Source organism: Electrophorus electricus, chromosome 5, assembly GCF_013358815.1.
Source record: "Electrophorus electricus isolate fEleEle1 chromosome 5, fEleEle1.pri, whole genome shotgun sequence".
NCBI lineage: Eukaryota > Metazoa > Chordata > Actinopteri > Gymnotiformes > Gymnotidae > Electrophorus > Electrophorus electricus.
Window position 1 is genome coordinate 11,648,614 of NC_049539.1, and position 16,351 is coordinate 11,664,964.

Here is a 16,351-nt window from a genome sequence, read left to right on the forward strand (position 1 = left end):
TGTGCTGAGGTTTTCAAGCACTTGACTAAGCCTAAAACATTTTTCCAAGGTACTTAAGCATTTTCCTGTGCTGATGTCTTCGGGTAAAATTCTTGTCACACTGCTGGTGTCTGTTTTACCTATGGACAGCTGCTTTCATCTTTAATGCAGCTGTTCCCAAACACCTATATTAACATTCTTCCATATTAACACCCTTCCAAACACTGCTTAGGGCTTCAGCTGCCTGTATGAGAGCCTGCAGACTTAACATGAACGTTTGGAGTTACCTTTGCAAGGGCAGCTATTCACTTTTTGTATTCTTATTTTTACTTCTTGTTTTTAGTTCCATTTTTTTTAAACTTGATGCATCACTAATACTGAAAATGGATCCTGTTTGAGGTATTGATACCAGAAAATGTTTCTCAGTCTCTGCTTGTGCGTATGGTGGTGTACTAGGTTTTGACAAATATTTAAATATTTACTATCATTGGTTGCACCGAGTAGTTCTTCTCATCTTGCAAGATGACATCTGGAAAAATTCAAATAAACTTTATTGATGGTCTAATCCAGCCATAAGCACAATGTTGCAGCCAGTGTGGTCATGAGATTGCTGATCAAACACATTCCTTTGGTGCACCAAGAAAAGCCCTCAGATGCAGAGCATTATAAATGGAAGTTTGAAAAGCTTTCTCATGTCAGCAAGAGAGACAACAAAGGATTTCTGTGCGTTGTGTTAGATTAGATTAGGTATGAAATGCTCATTGTTTAACAACTATATGGTATAGTTACTAGAAATCTTATATTAAACAACAACAAAACAGCATACCATCCACAACCTTACTTTAGTCAAGTTAATAAAACCTGCTGTTGAAACATTTGTATTGCATAGACAAATGATTGCTAAAGAACTGGGAAGCAAAAAGGGGCTAGACACTATATTCTTTGATAATTATTATTGAAGTATTGGCCTGTGCTTTAATATCACACAAAGCTGCATTATGTAAGAGCCATCTAACATAATGCATTTTTAATGTATACTGTGTAGATCCTGTATAGCCCCATATATTCAAGAATGTTTGCTTGTTTGATTAAGCACAATATTCAGGTTATCCAAAAGATGTAAATCATTTTTGGCCGAACTAAATCGGGTTTAACCATGTCACATCAAGGGTTCACCAATGTATGTTGTATTATATTGCAGATTGCAGTCACAATGTGTAGCTATATTATAATCCTACTCTAAATGCACCTTTTATATTGCCAATGCCATAATGAGCACTATTTAGGACTAATTTGTCTGAGTTGTTGTTTTTTTGTTTGTTTTTTTTTTAAAAAACCTTTTTAAAAAATGTTGCAATATTTAAGACAAAATCCTACTAAAACTATTCTTTAAGCCCTAAACTGGTAATCATGCAGCACTGGGGAAACTTGGGGAATGCAAGTACCACACCTCATTTGCACTAACAGAGCTTCCAAAGAGGGAAAACCACTTCTTCTGCATTACTCTGCTGCAGTAAAAGCACATGACTTTAGTTTCGGTTAAAGGGTCGGTTCATAATTTGTTAATGCATATGTAATGGGCTGAAAAGAATAGACAAAAGTAAGCTTTTTTAGGTGCAATTCAGATGTGTAATTTTTTTTTAGAATACCCAAGTACAATTCTCTACAAAATATTCAGATTTAGAGTTCCTTAGCTCCAAAATTAAAAGACAATTCACAACCCATATTTTTTATGGCATTTAGCTGACAGTTTTATCCAAAGCAACTTACAATTATGACTGAGTACAACTGGAGGGTTAAGGGCCTTGCTCAGGGGTCCAACAGTGACAGCTTGGCATGAGCAGGGCTTGAACCAGCAACCCTTCAACTTTGTCAAATACCTTAACCACTGAGCCCTAAATATCTTAGGTTGCTGCTAGACAAATACTAAAAGAGCAATCGTTCCACTAAACGAGCAATCTTTTTTCACCATATGTTTTCACCATCTAATCAAGTGCAATCACTTTACTGAGAATGCCTTAACAATTTTACTACTGCTAAGGTTTTATAAGCTGCATCAAAAAGCACATACATTTGTAACGACTTGCTACAAATGTACACCATTGCCATTTTATAAGTATGTACACTTATTGCATGAGAAAATAGCTTGTTCACATTTTAGACACTGGAAGCATACTATCGTAGGCATACCATGTAGTATAGTAGTATATGGTTTTGGGTGCAACCATAGACTTCCATCAAATGCATGACTTCACTTTCAGGCTTAGCACAGGAATGTTCCTTTTAAATTACCTTTAGAAGAAGTGTCTCATTTTCTGCATCAAGATGACACAGAGTTTGGTTTTAGTTTAGGTAAGCACATTTTTCTTTTCAAGGTAGTAAGAGCTAGTTATATATTCTTCTGTGATTTATACCTAGCAATAAAATGATTTTCCATGAGATGTACAAATGTATTGATAAAATATATTATACTGAAGACTCTTTCTCAGCAACGTGAAAAAGAATCTGCTACTTTATCAGATGTTCCAGCCCTATATCTCTTGCAGGGCTGAAGGGGCAAATATATTTTAATGCCCTTTGTTGTTTTGGATGTCTTCCCTTTGGAATCAGTATAGCTCCCAAAATATTTTAGTGCAAAGTGAATGTACCTTTAGAAAGTCTGGTGTCCGTGGACAAAGTCATAGCTTATGGGCAAACCATGACAGCTCACATCACACACAAAATGCACTGAACAAAATAGATCAAGTAGGTCCCAATTTAGATAAAAGATTGTATTTAGAGAGTCATAAATATGCTTCCTTGGCCATGTAGTTGATGCCCACTGGATCAGTATTGATCTGGACATGGTATGTGACATCTGTGACTTGAAGGAGCCCATTATCATGCAAAAACACAAGTGTGCCTTTGGGAATGATCAATTATATGAACAAATATGTCCCTGAGCTAGCTTCATACAGAGGTCCTCTATAGGACTTCCTGCGAAAAGAGACTGTGTTGATGCAGGACCAGTCACAGCAAATTGCTATCAGAAGGCTAAAGGAAACACTGACCACAGTACAGTGCTTGGCACACCGAATAAAAAGACAGTGATATAGGCCAATGAAAGTAGTTATGGATTGCCCAGTGTCTTACTAGAGCTAAGGGGGAAAATATAGGAGACGGGTTATGTGCTATTTTTGGCTACTGTTAGAGATTGAATCCAAGTACTAAAAATCTCTTAGCCAACAAATATGCACTGGTAGCTCAGAGAAAGGGGCTTTAACTTGTCATGTTGAAGCTGTACATTGCTGGTGCCTCTGTGTAAACCCAGTTTGATCAAGTTAGCCACAAAAAGAGACAAGTTACTAGTTAACTAGTTTCTCAATTTCTAAGGGATGGTTGACACAGCCATAGAAGAAATTGCTTCATTATGCAAGGGACTGATCACACTAGTAAACTGCATGATTTGTTCCTAATTTGTTTAGACAGGAGAAATGCAAATGTATCCATGAAGGACATCATGGAGCTTATCAAAATCTCTGCAAGACTGAGGGCCAAGAATATTAATATGGCATAAAGCATGTAGAGGAAATATGCAATTTCTATTTTGAGAACAAAAGAACACAGTGGAAAGAGCTGCTACAGCCTATGCCAAAAGATCACAGCAGTGTATTGATTGGGCTGGATATTTGCAACTCAAGGGGAAGAGCTACCTGTCATATCTGATTATTACCCACACAACCTGGAAACCTCATCTCAGTCATAAGCAACAACAGGGCCAATTACAGAGCATCTTATGGCAACCTTTTCAAAATTTGGGATGGTAGACCTAGAAGTGAGTGAGAACAGCCTGCTGTACACTAGTGTGGCCTAGAGAGACTCACAATCTATTTGATCTTCAATACTTGAAACTTGCATTACTTACATACAAGTAAAGGGGCTGGCAGATGGAACAGTCCAAACAGCCTATGACATATGCATTCTAAAGCAATTTAGTTGTTTTACAGATATGTTTATTTGATTGATTCAAAACCATAAACTTCAGTCTGTCTAGGCTAATGCTATATAGTGACAAAATATAAAATAGAGGAAAATGTGAAAGTATTTAAAAAACAACAGCAAAGTTGACCACTAAGATGATCTGGCACAGTCTTGCTTCTACCGGTAGCAGACTTGGTAATGTGTTTGAAGCTGGCCAAGTGCTTGGGGTTATCAGTTGCAGTCAGGGGCACTGGCTCCTTCATTGGCTTTCTTCTCAGGCTGCACTGCTGCCAACTACATCCATTATTCCAAGCTCTCTGTGAGCCTTTGGAGCACCTCTGTCAGCACTTTCAGAGATGGCCCTCCTGCCATGACTTTTCCCAAAGTTCCCAAAGGACTGGAACATTTAAGAGAGCTGTATGTACTGTTCCAAATATACATAAACATATTTGTAGGCGATCTATCGATTTTTAAAAGTCTAAATGATTGTCTTATTTTAATGTGCTCTGTGAGGGTGCAAAGCAGCAGTTCATTTCTCACTACTAATACTTGGAGAAAGGTTGTTATATGTCTGATTATAAAAAACAGGAAACAAAAACTTTCAAAGCCAAAAAATATACCTATATCCCAGCCAGCATCCATGGCATCCAGTTCATCTGTCTATGGTTTGTTCCACTTACAAACAAGTCATCTTTCAAATGTTCCTCAACATTCAAAGCAGATCTTGTTAATCTGAGAGACGTTCCAAACTGGCATTCTTTCTTCATGCGTTCATGTTTCAAAGGTATCGTAGCTTATGGAGTCTTGCCTAATGATTCTTACTTGCATTAGATTCGCCTGATCCATGGATCAAACACTGGTCTTCTGTGTTCAGTGGCAATAATCTACAACACAATAAAGTTTGCAACAAGTAAAGGGGTCTAAACACTTTCTGAATAGCACAGCTGATCAAAGACTACTCATCCTGTTTCTCTGTTTACTACAATTTACTATAGCTACATCTTTAACTACAGAAGACTGCAGTTGCGTAACTATGCTTGGTACTTTATTGAAGTATTTTCATTTTTGGAGAACTTTCATATTTATTCCACTACATTTCAATATACAGCTACTTCCTGCAGCATGTGATACTTGTTACTCTGAAATGAGAGGAAATGGGATTGTCAAATTATCCAAAAGAATATGAAGCAGTTTCAAATGGAAGCAAACCAGCTATTGCACTTCATTTAATTGGCTGATTTGATTGGCATGTTATGCTCATATAGGAGATAGAAAACCAGATACTTAAAAACTTGCAACCTGCACCACAACAGTTACTGTGCTTTGAGAACAGCTGACAACAAGTTAGGAGTACATCTATAAACATATAAAAATGTCAAACAGCTTTAATTTTGCAGGGCCTGATGAGGTTGGAGCTTTGCAGAACTATTGGCCTTATCTAAAATATATGTTTGAAACACTAGTGCAAAATAATGAACAATTTATTTTTAAGGTCTCCTTTGAATAAATAGTTAAAAATATAACATATAATATCACACTGTACTTTTACTACTTATACTGGTTGAAAAGTACCTCAGTACTTCAGAGTACAAATATGAAAAGAGGAAATCTAGTTTTACACAAGTAGCCTAATATTTTACCAAGGATATCTCCTATTCATTCAAGCACAGGATTTGTGTATTTTCTCCACACACGTAGCCTAATCATTAGTGTACAACTGTGGATAAAATAGGCTTACTACGGTTGGGAGCAGCTGTTGCACGTGTTTAAAAATTTGTGGGATTTTAGTTATTATTGTTAATGTTAATTATAATTGTTATTATGTTTCAAATTTTCAAACCCTTTCGTTTCCTAATCGATCGGAGTGGGCGTCAATCGTTGATTGAAAAGGGGACCTGCGAATCTTATGACTGAGTTTGCCCCCGCTCGACCAATGATCCCCCAGAATAGGCGGAGTTTATTTATACCACGTTTTGGTTGCTTTCGCCAACCAGGGAGAATCCCTAAAATGACATCCAGACTTCGAGGGATCGGAGAGGGAGGGAACTATCGCTCTGTTCATGGAGAAAACCGCAGTGTGTCAGCACTTAGCAAATAAATTGATTGTCCTGAAGTTTTTTGTTTATTGTACTGTAACGAGTTGTTTTATTTCCAGATATGTAGTCTAAGGCACCACTCATTTACGGATAAACAATGCAATGTGTATTTGAGATTTAAAACCTCGCTTCAGAGAGCAGTTTTATTTCGCATTTGACAGGAGAGCCCCATTTGAACTGCCTACCCCACAAACCTACAGTTTTAAGGACACGCGCGGCTGCACATCCGATTCTCGCTTGAAATGTGTGATTTAATGCCAGCGTCGCAACCCGCCGAAAAAATCGGAAAAATGAAAAAGTTGAGAAGAACTTTGTCGGAAAGCTTCAGTCGCATTGGTAAATAACTTCTTATTTCTGGTCAGGGTATTAGATGCATAGATGAACATAAAGTTGATTGTAACGGTAGTAAAATGTAATTTGACCTACATTATTTATAAGGATGAAGAATAGAATGGTTCTCTTGTGGTTGCCGCAGATGTTACCTTTCGGGTCGTATTTAGAAGCGTTGTGACAGACAATGGTGTAAAAAAGAAAAGTGGCTATTGCTAGGGTGCCCGCTCGGAAAATTTGCTCACTGTGCATTAGATGCACGTTTAGGACAATAAAGAGGTGAACTAGACGCAGTTTTGAGTGTTAACTGCAATAATGTAAGGATACAATCGTTGTTATTTTGTGCACAGAACAATATTGATAAAATATTTAGCAGTCACTGATATGATCGTTCCTTCGTGATGATAAAGCGCGGTGTTTCGCGTAAAACTGGACAATGGATGATTCGAATAGAAATTGTACACCGGTTTTCTCCCGTTGGTTCGTCATCATCTTAACTTCAGAAGTTTTGTCCTCGCGGGCACGGCCGTAGGCTCAATATCTAATGTTACTGGGAGAACTTTGTAATCGTGCCCTTCCAATATCTGACTTCATAGAGCGTCGAGTTTGGGACGGTAAGAAAAGGTTTGGCACACCCGCCTTCACAACACAAAAAGCCCGCTGTATTAGTGTTGTGTCAAAGTACAGCACATGTGCTGCATCGTCTTGTGATGTACACATGAATTATAATGATAATTTATAATTAGTGAACAGGAAAACAGATAATCTTTCTCTCTAAAGTGCCCTCTGGACCCTGCCAATTGCCTATATCGGATTGGAAGAGACCCCTGCAGAGAGGGGGATCTGGAGTAAAGCCACTCTCTTTGGCATGGATATGCTGGAGGGATGCAGGCTGGAGACGTCTCCCCATCAGAGGAGCTAGTTGCACATCCCAGACTCTACAGCAAACAGGCTGATAGAGTGGACATGGCTACTGGTGTGTGTTTGTGCAGAGACACAATCAGGCAGTGTTTATAAGTGGTGGATTCAGTTGTGGTTTTCTCTGTGTGTGGTTCCTCTGTTTAAAGCAGACTTGTTTTATACATCTGCATAAGAACCTTTTATCTTTTCATCTAGCACCTGCTTTGTGCTGTGTGTGTGTGCGTGCGCGCATGTGCGCGTGCGTGTGCGTGTGCGTGTTTGTGTGTGTGTAGCTTTCAGAGCCTGCCACCCTTGTGCAGGCTATGTGTGTATGTGAGTCTGAGGAGGGTTTTGCCACTGTAACACACTTGGTCAGTTTTTTTTTGATCTGTGCTGGTCTGTATTATAATTGCCCTGATGGAATAGGGTTTTTCCCCCATTAAATATTTTGCAGTACACTTTAAGTGCTCATTAGAGTTTTTGTTATCTTGTTTGATTGCATTTATGTGATGTCTGATATCAAACAGAAGAATTTAAGTAGTTTAAATTTAAAGAGAACCTGTTCAGTTTGTCTTTGTGTATAGTGTGAATCATTTTTGTGGCTCAGTGACTGCGACAGTAGCCAGTTTAAACCAGTAAAGCAGACATGAGTAAATTGTTTCACAAATGATTTGAAACAAAGCTGCTCCTTTTGATACAGGTTTGGTTTTTACCAGTGCATCTGTTTTGGGTTGATTGGTGATTGTTGGCATGATTGTGTTGTAATTAGATGATCCAACCAAATAAAAGCATTAGATGGAGTATGTTGCCATAGTTGTTCTGACTGACATTTTCATCTTTCATGCTATATCTGTATTTAAACCCAAAGTCCATCATTTTGCATTCAGTATTTCCATTAATGTTTTTGTCTACTATTTTTTTTTTGTCTTTATCTGATAGTATCGGTGCCTTTTTCTGACCAACTCCAAGCAATAGAACATGGAGAATAACAGTCTCACAATTACAGTGTGTTTGGTGCTCGATCTGCTGCTGTCTGTAATTGAATAATTGATGTCTACTCTCTTTTTCCTTTCAAGCCTTCAAGAAGGAAGACAGTGGATTTGATGAGGTAAGTGAAAACAAGTGTGTTTCTGTGAGGGCTACAGTGTGTTCAGTGGTGCAGAGATGGTGGTTAGTACTGGAGAAGTGATAAGAAGGTGTGAGGAAGGTGCAGCCCTCCCAAGCCCATCACAGCTTACAGTGTGTGATTCTCATAGAGCTTTGTGCACAATAATAACAGCTATGGGCTGCATCTGTGTGTGTGTTGTACAGACAGCTGGATTGAGTTGTTTAGATATCACTGTGTGAAGCAGCTATAAATATTGGCTGCACTCTGTGTGTTTCAGAGCTTGTGTGATCTGCTTGGCTGGGCGTTTGTTCTTAAACTCAATTGATTATTTCATTAGTGTTCTAAACAGAGCTGGAAGTGATATTAAAGGAAAGAAAAATCTGACCAGAATGTATATATACACATACATACACACACACACACACACAATAGCTCTTGCTCTTTGTTCTTGACCTTTTGTTGGATGGGAGGAGAGGGAATGCATGTGTGTTTGTGTGTGTACACACATCCATGCTTTTTGATATTCATGTGTGTACATTTATCATATAAAATGCTGGATTGTTGTAGTGTAGTTGTGTGAGGGACAGTGCCACTCCTCCATGTGGGTCTCTGTGTGTTCAGGCTGGCTATAGGCTTTGAGAATTGTCCATGGTTTGTGCACCTAATCAGTAACAGCCCATTCCAGCACAAAGATATTCAAGCTAATTGCTAATTCCTGAATTTGTTTGTGAATGATTCTCTGTATCTTTCAGTGTTCATCAGCTTGATGCTGTTGGTAGCTTGCACTTTTGGTTTGAGCTGTCTGAGTTTCTGGGCCTCTCCAGCCTAATGAAGAGGAGGGATGTAGAAAGCTGTGCTCACTCATCAGCCTTTTACTTTTCTAAGCCTGTCCCCAACACAAACACAAACACATACATAAACACTTGCACAGAGTTTTCCATTTCTCTCTATTTTTCATGATTTCAGCAGAGTGGTGTAGGGGCAGACAGCTCAGTTTCTGAGATCTGCAGATCATCACAGTTCTCTTTTTCCAGGATATATAATACTTAAAAAAATAAATTTAACAAAGTGCTTTGCAGAGTGATTAAAATAGCAGTATGCACTTTAGGACAGAATGTAGCTGTGTTCTTATGGCTCTAAGCAGTTGTGTTTTATGGCTATATGTAGTTCAATTTAATGAAGAAGTGTAGTTCTGTTTTTATGGCTGAATGTAGCTGTGTTTTATGCATTTATATAGTTCTGTGTTTATAGCAATATATAGTTTGTTATGGTGGTATTTACCTGTATTAATATCAGTCTGTCATGCCTGTTCAATGAGGATGACCTCTGGTGTGACTGAGCTAAAATGAGGTGAACTAGATCATTTGCAGCCTTGGCCAAAGGTTCGGACCACTGGCTTTGAGTGTTGTCAGTTTGATAAGTATGTGCATGCAGGCGTGTGTCTGTGTGTGTCAGCCAGCAGAGAAAAAAATGTGAAGAATCTGGAAAGGAAAAGAGACATTTCCTGTTCAGGACAAATTGTCTCACAGAGAGCAGCAAGCGTTTGACCTGCTGAAACTGCATGATTTTATATATATATATATATATATATATATATATATATATATATATATATATATATATATGTAATATTTTTTTTTGTGTGTGTGTGAGTGACAGTAGTGGGGAAATCTTGTAATGCAAAGTGTGTAAAAAGAGCTGTATTAAATTGTGATTATAGAGAGTAAGTGTTGAACCATTGAGATTCTACTACTGCCAGGGACACAGAGATTCAGATTTTAGATTCAGACTTTGGAGAATAATATTGGGTTCTATGTGTTTCATGAAGCATTAATGATCAGGGAAGAGAGTGACTCGACAGGATGTGGTGGTCCATGTGACTGCTGTTCTGATTCAGTCTGTCTAGTCAGAACAGAACTGTGTGTGTGGGTGTTGGTGTATTTGGAGAATAGAAAGGCTCATTGTGTGTGAAATGACTTGACTGCAGACTGTCTTGTTCGGATGGAGGTTAGGGCATGGCTACCGCACATGTAGGTAATGGAGACATCATTTCAGCAATCCTGAACTACAACAGGCCATCTCATGTGACGTTTTTCCACCAGAATTATTTTGTAATAGTTGCAATAATTCTTTTGACTGGTCTTGGTGATGGATGAAACAGTGGAGGTTTTCTCATAACGAACTGCATTCTATATGGCTGACCTGTGGCGAATTTGCTATTTGTCCCAATCAACCTCCATCTCTCCCTCCACTTATGTTACTCACTTCCTGCTAGTGAATGTGAGTGCTGCTGAAAATTTTCATTGAGGCCACAGTGCTCTGTCTTCTGACCTGTCCACCAAAACAAACACACACACACACTGCCTCATAATCTTTCTCCACTCTGTTTCACACTATCTTGAGAATTTCACACTCTTTCTTATCTCTACATTGCCTTATGTGCCCCCCTGCACACAACCTCACCTGCCTCACTCACCCTCCTGTCCCACCCTGCCTCAGACATTTCCCCCCACTCTACCTCATACAGTTCCCCTTAACAAAGCCCCCCAACCTTTCTTCAATCTCCCTTCCCCCACTCTGCGTTACTCCCTCCTTCTCATTCTGTCCCACCCACTTTAATCTCCCTACTGACACTACCTCACCAAAATGTTTTCCACTTCACAAAATACCCATGAGCTGTGGTACCTTGTAATAAGGGGCTCATGTGAGAGTTGTTTTTTTTTTTTTTAAATAATTGTGTGTGCGCGTGTGCGCGTGCGTGCGTGCGTGCGTGCGTCTGAGTGACAGAGAGACAGAGAAGATCGTCATAAGAACATAACATTCATTCATTGAACATACAATTAATGCATTTATGAACCATTTTGTAGGATTAGGCTCAGCTGACACTTTTAGAGAACACACACACACACACACACACACACACACACACACACACACCATATTCAGTTTCGCTGATAAGTCATACTTCCATGCCATGTTGCGCATTCCTGAGTGATATGCACTGATTTCTTCATTGTGAAATACATGGAAATGAGCTCGGCTGGGAACTCCCTAGTGTGAGTGGAATCACGCAGTTGTCCCCTTAGGTAATGATTTTACTCTTAAATCATAAATCTTGCCGCTCCTCTGTTGTGCTTTTCATGCTTCAGAACTTCATTATCTATTCTCAGCTGACTTGCAGTCTGGCACATTTTCCAGTTTCATTTGTTTGGTGTCACAGGCTTGAATTAAATTAATAAATATACTCTTTCATCATCTTAAATACTCCCTTGTTATTTGTAAGCAGTCAGTTTAAAGCATTAAATAACTGTTCTTCCATTTTCTTATGTTCTGAGTACAATAGATTATTGTATTTATTTCAATACAATATTTCAATACTTTTCACTAAGACATCAGATTATGGAAAGGAAGAATTGGGTCATCAGTACTGAGTCATCAGTATTGAGCCCTGGCTTGTGGTCATATCTCCTAAACCACACAGCTATGATCATGGATTTTAGTTATTTCATTTTTTTTTTTATGTGGCACTGTGTAACCACTTATAACCAAATACTTTCCATGTTCATATCAGTGAATAATCATCATATTTGTTCCTATTAAGGTTTGACTGACTGGAGGTGGTTAAATGTTGGAAGTAACTATCTTATGTCTGATTAATCTGCAGTGAGGACAAAATGTATATTTTATCTGTTCATCAGTTTTATTATTGTGTATATTCTTTTATGTTTACTTCCATCTTCCATATTTACACTTAATTATCACAAAGGTAAAATACTGGAATTTGCACTGGTTTTATATACAGAAAATATTAAGATATTGCAATTGCTTAACTTGCTTATATACATTTCCAATAGTTTCCTTTTCCTTAAAAATGTAATGATACAAGTGAAGTCATAGCTGCTAAATTTGGGGCAAGTTCAATATAAACCCAACACAAAATGGCCGGCATTCACTCCTTTGTGATTGTTTGAAAATGGAAGGCCCTGTCTGGCACATAGTGTTTAAGACCTTGAAGAGTCTGTATGTTACCCCACAGTAAAGTGAGACAAGGGACCAGTAATAGTGTGGAGAGGTCAGAGGTCAGCCATCTATAGTGGCAGGGTGCAGCAGTCGAACACAGAGAGTGGGGAGGTGTGTGTGTGTGTGTGTGTGTGTGAGAGAGATGCTGGAATGAAATCTCACCGATCATGACAACATATTTATTCCTACACATAGTGCTCAGCTGCTATTCTGTAATTGACTTTTAAACCTCACGCAGCACATTGTACATGGAATGCATGCCTGAATCAAGGTCAATGTTGCATGTGTGAGGTGGTTTTTAAAATGTTCTATTGCTAGTCACAAATTGAATGGTTTGTCATCTGCTTTCTGCCCACAGGCTCATCTCATAATAAAATGTGAATTGATCTTCACACAATCATACTGTCACACTGTTGTGCTCCAGTGTGTGCATGTGTGTTTGTTTGTGCACAGAAGTTGGCAGGTATCCATCCAGATGTTTTGTTTGTGATTGCTTCAATAATCTGTTGGCATGTAGAACTGTGGTATTGTTTTGAGTAATAGGAGCAGATAAAATCACTTTAAAATGGTGGTAGGAAACAGAGAGGAGATACTGAAGAACTCTGAGTGGCTGGTGTATGGCTTGTCTGGATGACGTTCCTTTTCTTGCTGATGCTGATACTGGGGAGTTTGTTCCCCTTTACCCCTCTGATTTGGCCTCAACATTTGTGTGAAAATAGTTTTGGAAAACAGTGGTTAGCTAGATAACGCTGGCTAACGTTAGATTTACCAGAACACAGAAGTTTTTACTTCCCCAGTGTACGGAAAGTGATTCCTTAACACAGTGTTTGTTCATTCATTCAGTTGATTCATTCGTTTCAAATACAATTATATGTAACTTACTCCAGTCCATTTACTGTAACTCATAGATCCAAAAATGTACACTTCGACGTCTCTGCTAATAAGCATGACGACAAATGGCTCCGGTACAATTCAACAATCTGACGTTCTTGGCTAACGAACTAGCGACTTTGCCAGTTAATAACTTTCCATACAATAGCAGCATCATAACTGCATGGACGAGCAGCCTGATGTGTGAACCTCTCCAATGATAAACCAAGCATGGTGGTTCGTACTGTTCGGACTCTGGCTAGGCTCGATGTCTGCTTTTAAGTAAACATTTGTCAATCGTCTTCACTAGAACCCGCTCGACCTTACTGCTATGAAAATGCTGGATTATACTGGGAGCTTATTCATAGCCTCTCTGTTTGCAAACGATTAAGAAATACACAGCAATACTTCAAAAACACATTTGAATTCTATATATTATACTCTCCCTGCTACGGTATAAGAAATACAATATCAGATCGCTGTAATGTTATTTTGGTATGCAACCACATTTTTGTTGTTATCGAGCCTAGTACTCAGATATTGAAAGGGGGTACAAATATCGAAGATATTTTTTGTGGTAATCGAGTTACTCGTGTTTCTCGAGGAATCTTTACAGCCCCTCCCGTGGCCCCTCTCTTAGACCCCCCCCCCCCCCCCCCCCTTGCAGGCTGCTGTGCCCTGTTGCTGTGTTCCATAACAGAACACCAATAAAAGTATCAGTACATCATGTTGGCAGCAGTTTTGGTTTGCCATGGTAGATGGGTAGGAGGCTGAACACCCCCCCCCCCCCCCCATCAACTGCAGAACATGAAGCTGGGATCCATTTCTGATGGTTTAAGCAGACAGCAAACAGCTCACTTGTTTGTGTGTGCATTTGTGTGTGTGCATTTGTGTGTCAGTGTCAGGAAGGCTGTAAGAGGGAGATTTTAAATTTATCCAAAACTGCACACACACTGTCCTGTGCTGCTTCTAGATAAGCTACTTGACTCTATTAATACCTTCTGAAGTGATTAATCAAGGTTTAAGCTGGAAAGATACTTGCAGCAAGGGGTGAAGTTATAAACAACGGGGTAGGTCACTCAGATCTCAGGCTTTTCTCAGGGTTTGTGGGGACAGAGCTGCATTCTTAAGAACAGTAAAGATCAAACTTCCTACTCTGCTTTTAAATCGTTTATCACTATGTCACTATGTGCATAGCTGAGGGTGTGGGTGCTGGAGCAGCATGAAACCCACCACAGCAGCTCTGCCTCTGAGAGCTAACAGTCTCTCGGCACACTGCAGCGTCACGCTCCTCAACAGAGTGCCCTCGGCACAGGGCTGCCTCACACTCCTCGCCAGAACGCTGTCTGCACTCGGCAGCGTCACGCTTACAACAGCAGCATGTTCCATGCCCTCTTGGTCTCTTTTACACTCTCTCTCACTTTCATTCACTGGCTCTGCTTTTCTCTGCAACTTGGTCTCCCTCTCACACACACACACAACTCCTCACGGACTAAGTGGGTGGTGGTCATGCACATTTGTTGAGCAGTTAAGATTATACCAGCTGCAACGGCTGCTTTTGTCCCCTTCACCATGACTACGTAATGAATACATTGTTGAATTCAGAATAAACCCAGTGACTATACTGTTCCGAATGAATTCAGCCCCCAAGGAGTGATCTACAAGACTTCAGCTTTTTTTTTTTGCATAATAGTACCATTTTCCTCGATATCTTAATCTCTGTGTTGCTACACAGACAAAACCAGCTTTTTAAGGCTGTTTTCCAACAACTCCGAGGTTCTTTTTGCCAATCTCAACTATGAGTTATCGTTGTAGCACACAGTCATGATTCCTCTTTAGAAAGCGATGGGGGAAAAAGGGGGTTCTGACTGACCTGCACCTCATTTTCTTCTCCTTCTCCTTTGTAACTCTGCTCTGAATTGGAGTACAGCTGAAAGGTACCACAGCATCTTAATTTATTTGGCTTCCTTTTATTTTTTTGTTGTTGTTGGAGTGGACGTTGGTGGGTAACTAAAGCAGACTCTGCGCATGGCAGACATTGCTGGGTAAGAAATAATTGAAGTTTCATATATTCCAAGGCCCTTCACATCCCTGCAAATCACGCTTGCTATCATACACAGAGGACTTGTTTATATGTACACTGAAGAATCAACTTCGGTCAAAATGTCAGGATCACTTCTCACCCACTGCAGACATCTTTACTTACAAATGTGTTCTTTATCAGTGAGCTTCCAAACAGCGCCTTCCAGCTCTCAGCTGTGTCCTCTGACTCCATTGTTCACTAATCTGAATCCTAAGAATCTTCTGGGAAGGCCTTTGTCATCCACTAATCTGTAAATTCTACTTTTGTACAATTAAAAGGTCAGAAAAAATGTAATAATTAAATTATTTGGCTATATTGGCAGAATTTGGCCTGAGACCTTTTTTATAACGTGACTTTTTACTGGAGTGCATTACCCAGAAACTGGAGTATCTTAATCTATTGCAAGAAGAAAAATGACAATGGTCTTTTGGTTAAAATATCATAAGCCCCCTGCCTGCTGGGCTTCCTGCTGTCTGTATATCCAACCAGTGGACCTGTTGTTGATGCAGTCAGTTTGGGACTATGCTTTATCCCTTAACACCTTGACTGCTTAAAGACCTACACTAGAATTCTGATTTTGGACTTCAGTATGATGCTTCCAGAGATGCTCCAAGTCAAATACACCGAGCTCTGTGTTCCGTGTCCATTTGCCAGTGGATTATCAACTTCCTCACAGGTAGGGCTCAGTAGGTGGGGCTGGGGAACGCCCTAAAGGTAGTGTACTCTCCCTGCTGCTTTTCCCATTGTACAATAATGACTGCACTTCTGCAATCCCAGCTTTCAAATCCCAGAAGTTTGTGTCTGACACTGTCACTGGTCTTGTACAAGTTGATGATGAGCCTGCATATTCACAGGTTGATATGACCTGCATATCCTGTGGAGCAGTCAGAAAAATTTAAAGCAGAATTATTAAAAAAAAAAAGACTACTGGACATGGTTGGGGGTTGGGGGTCTGTGGAGTCCTTTATGTTCCTGGAAACACAATCCAGGGTATCGTTAGGTGTG

At 39.6% G+C, this 16,351-nt stretch overlaps 1 protein-coding gene across 2 annotated transcripts in view; it reads left to right on the top strand.

Annotated features, from left to right (window-relative positions):
- Positions 1–5,961: 5,961 nt before the first annotated feature.
- cdk14 (cyclin-dependent kinase 14) overlaps positions 5,962–16,351 on the top strand; it is a 100,307-nt gene continuing 89,917 nt past the window's right edge. The window contains exons 1-2 of one of the 2 annotated variants that reach the window (XM_035525925.1): positions 5,962–6,371; positions 8,342–8,373. In XM_035525925.1, coding sequence (XP_035381818.1) covers positions 6,278–6,371; positions 8,342–8,373 — 126 coding nt within the window. In that variant the 5' untranslated portion in view covers positions 5,962–6,277. Of the gene's footprint in view, positions 6,372–8,341; positions 8,374–16,351 lie in introns of those variants that run through there. The other variant, XM_035525929.1, reaches the window with a different exon arrangement.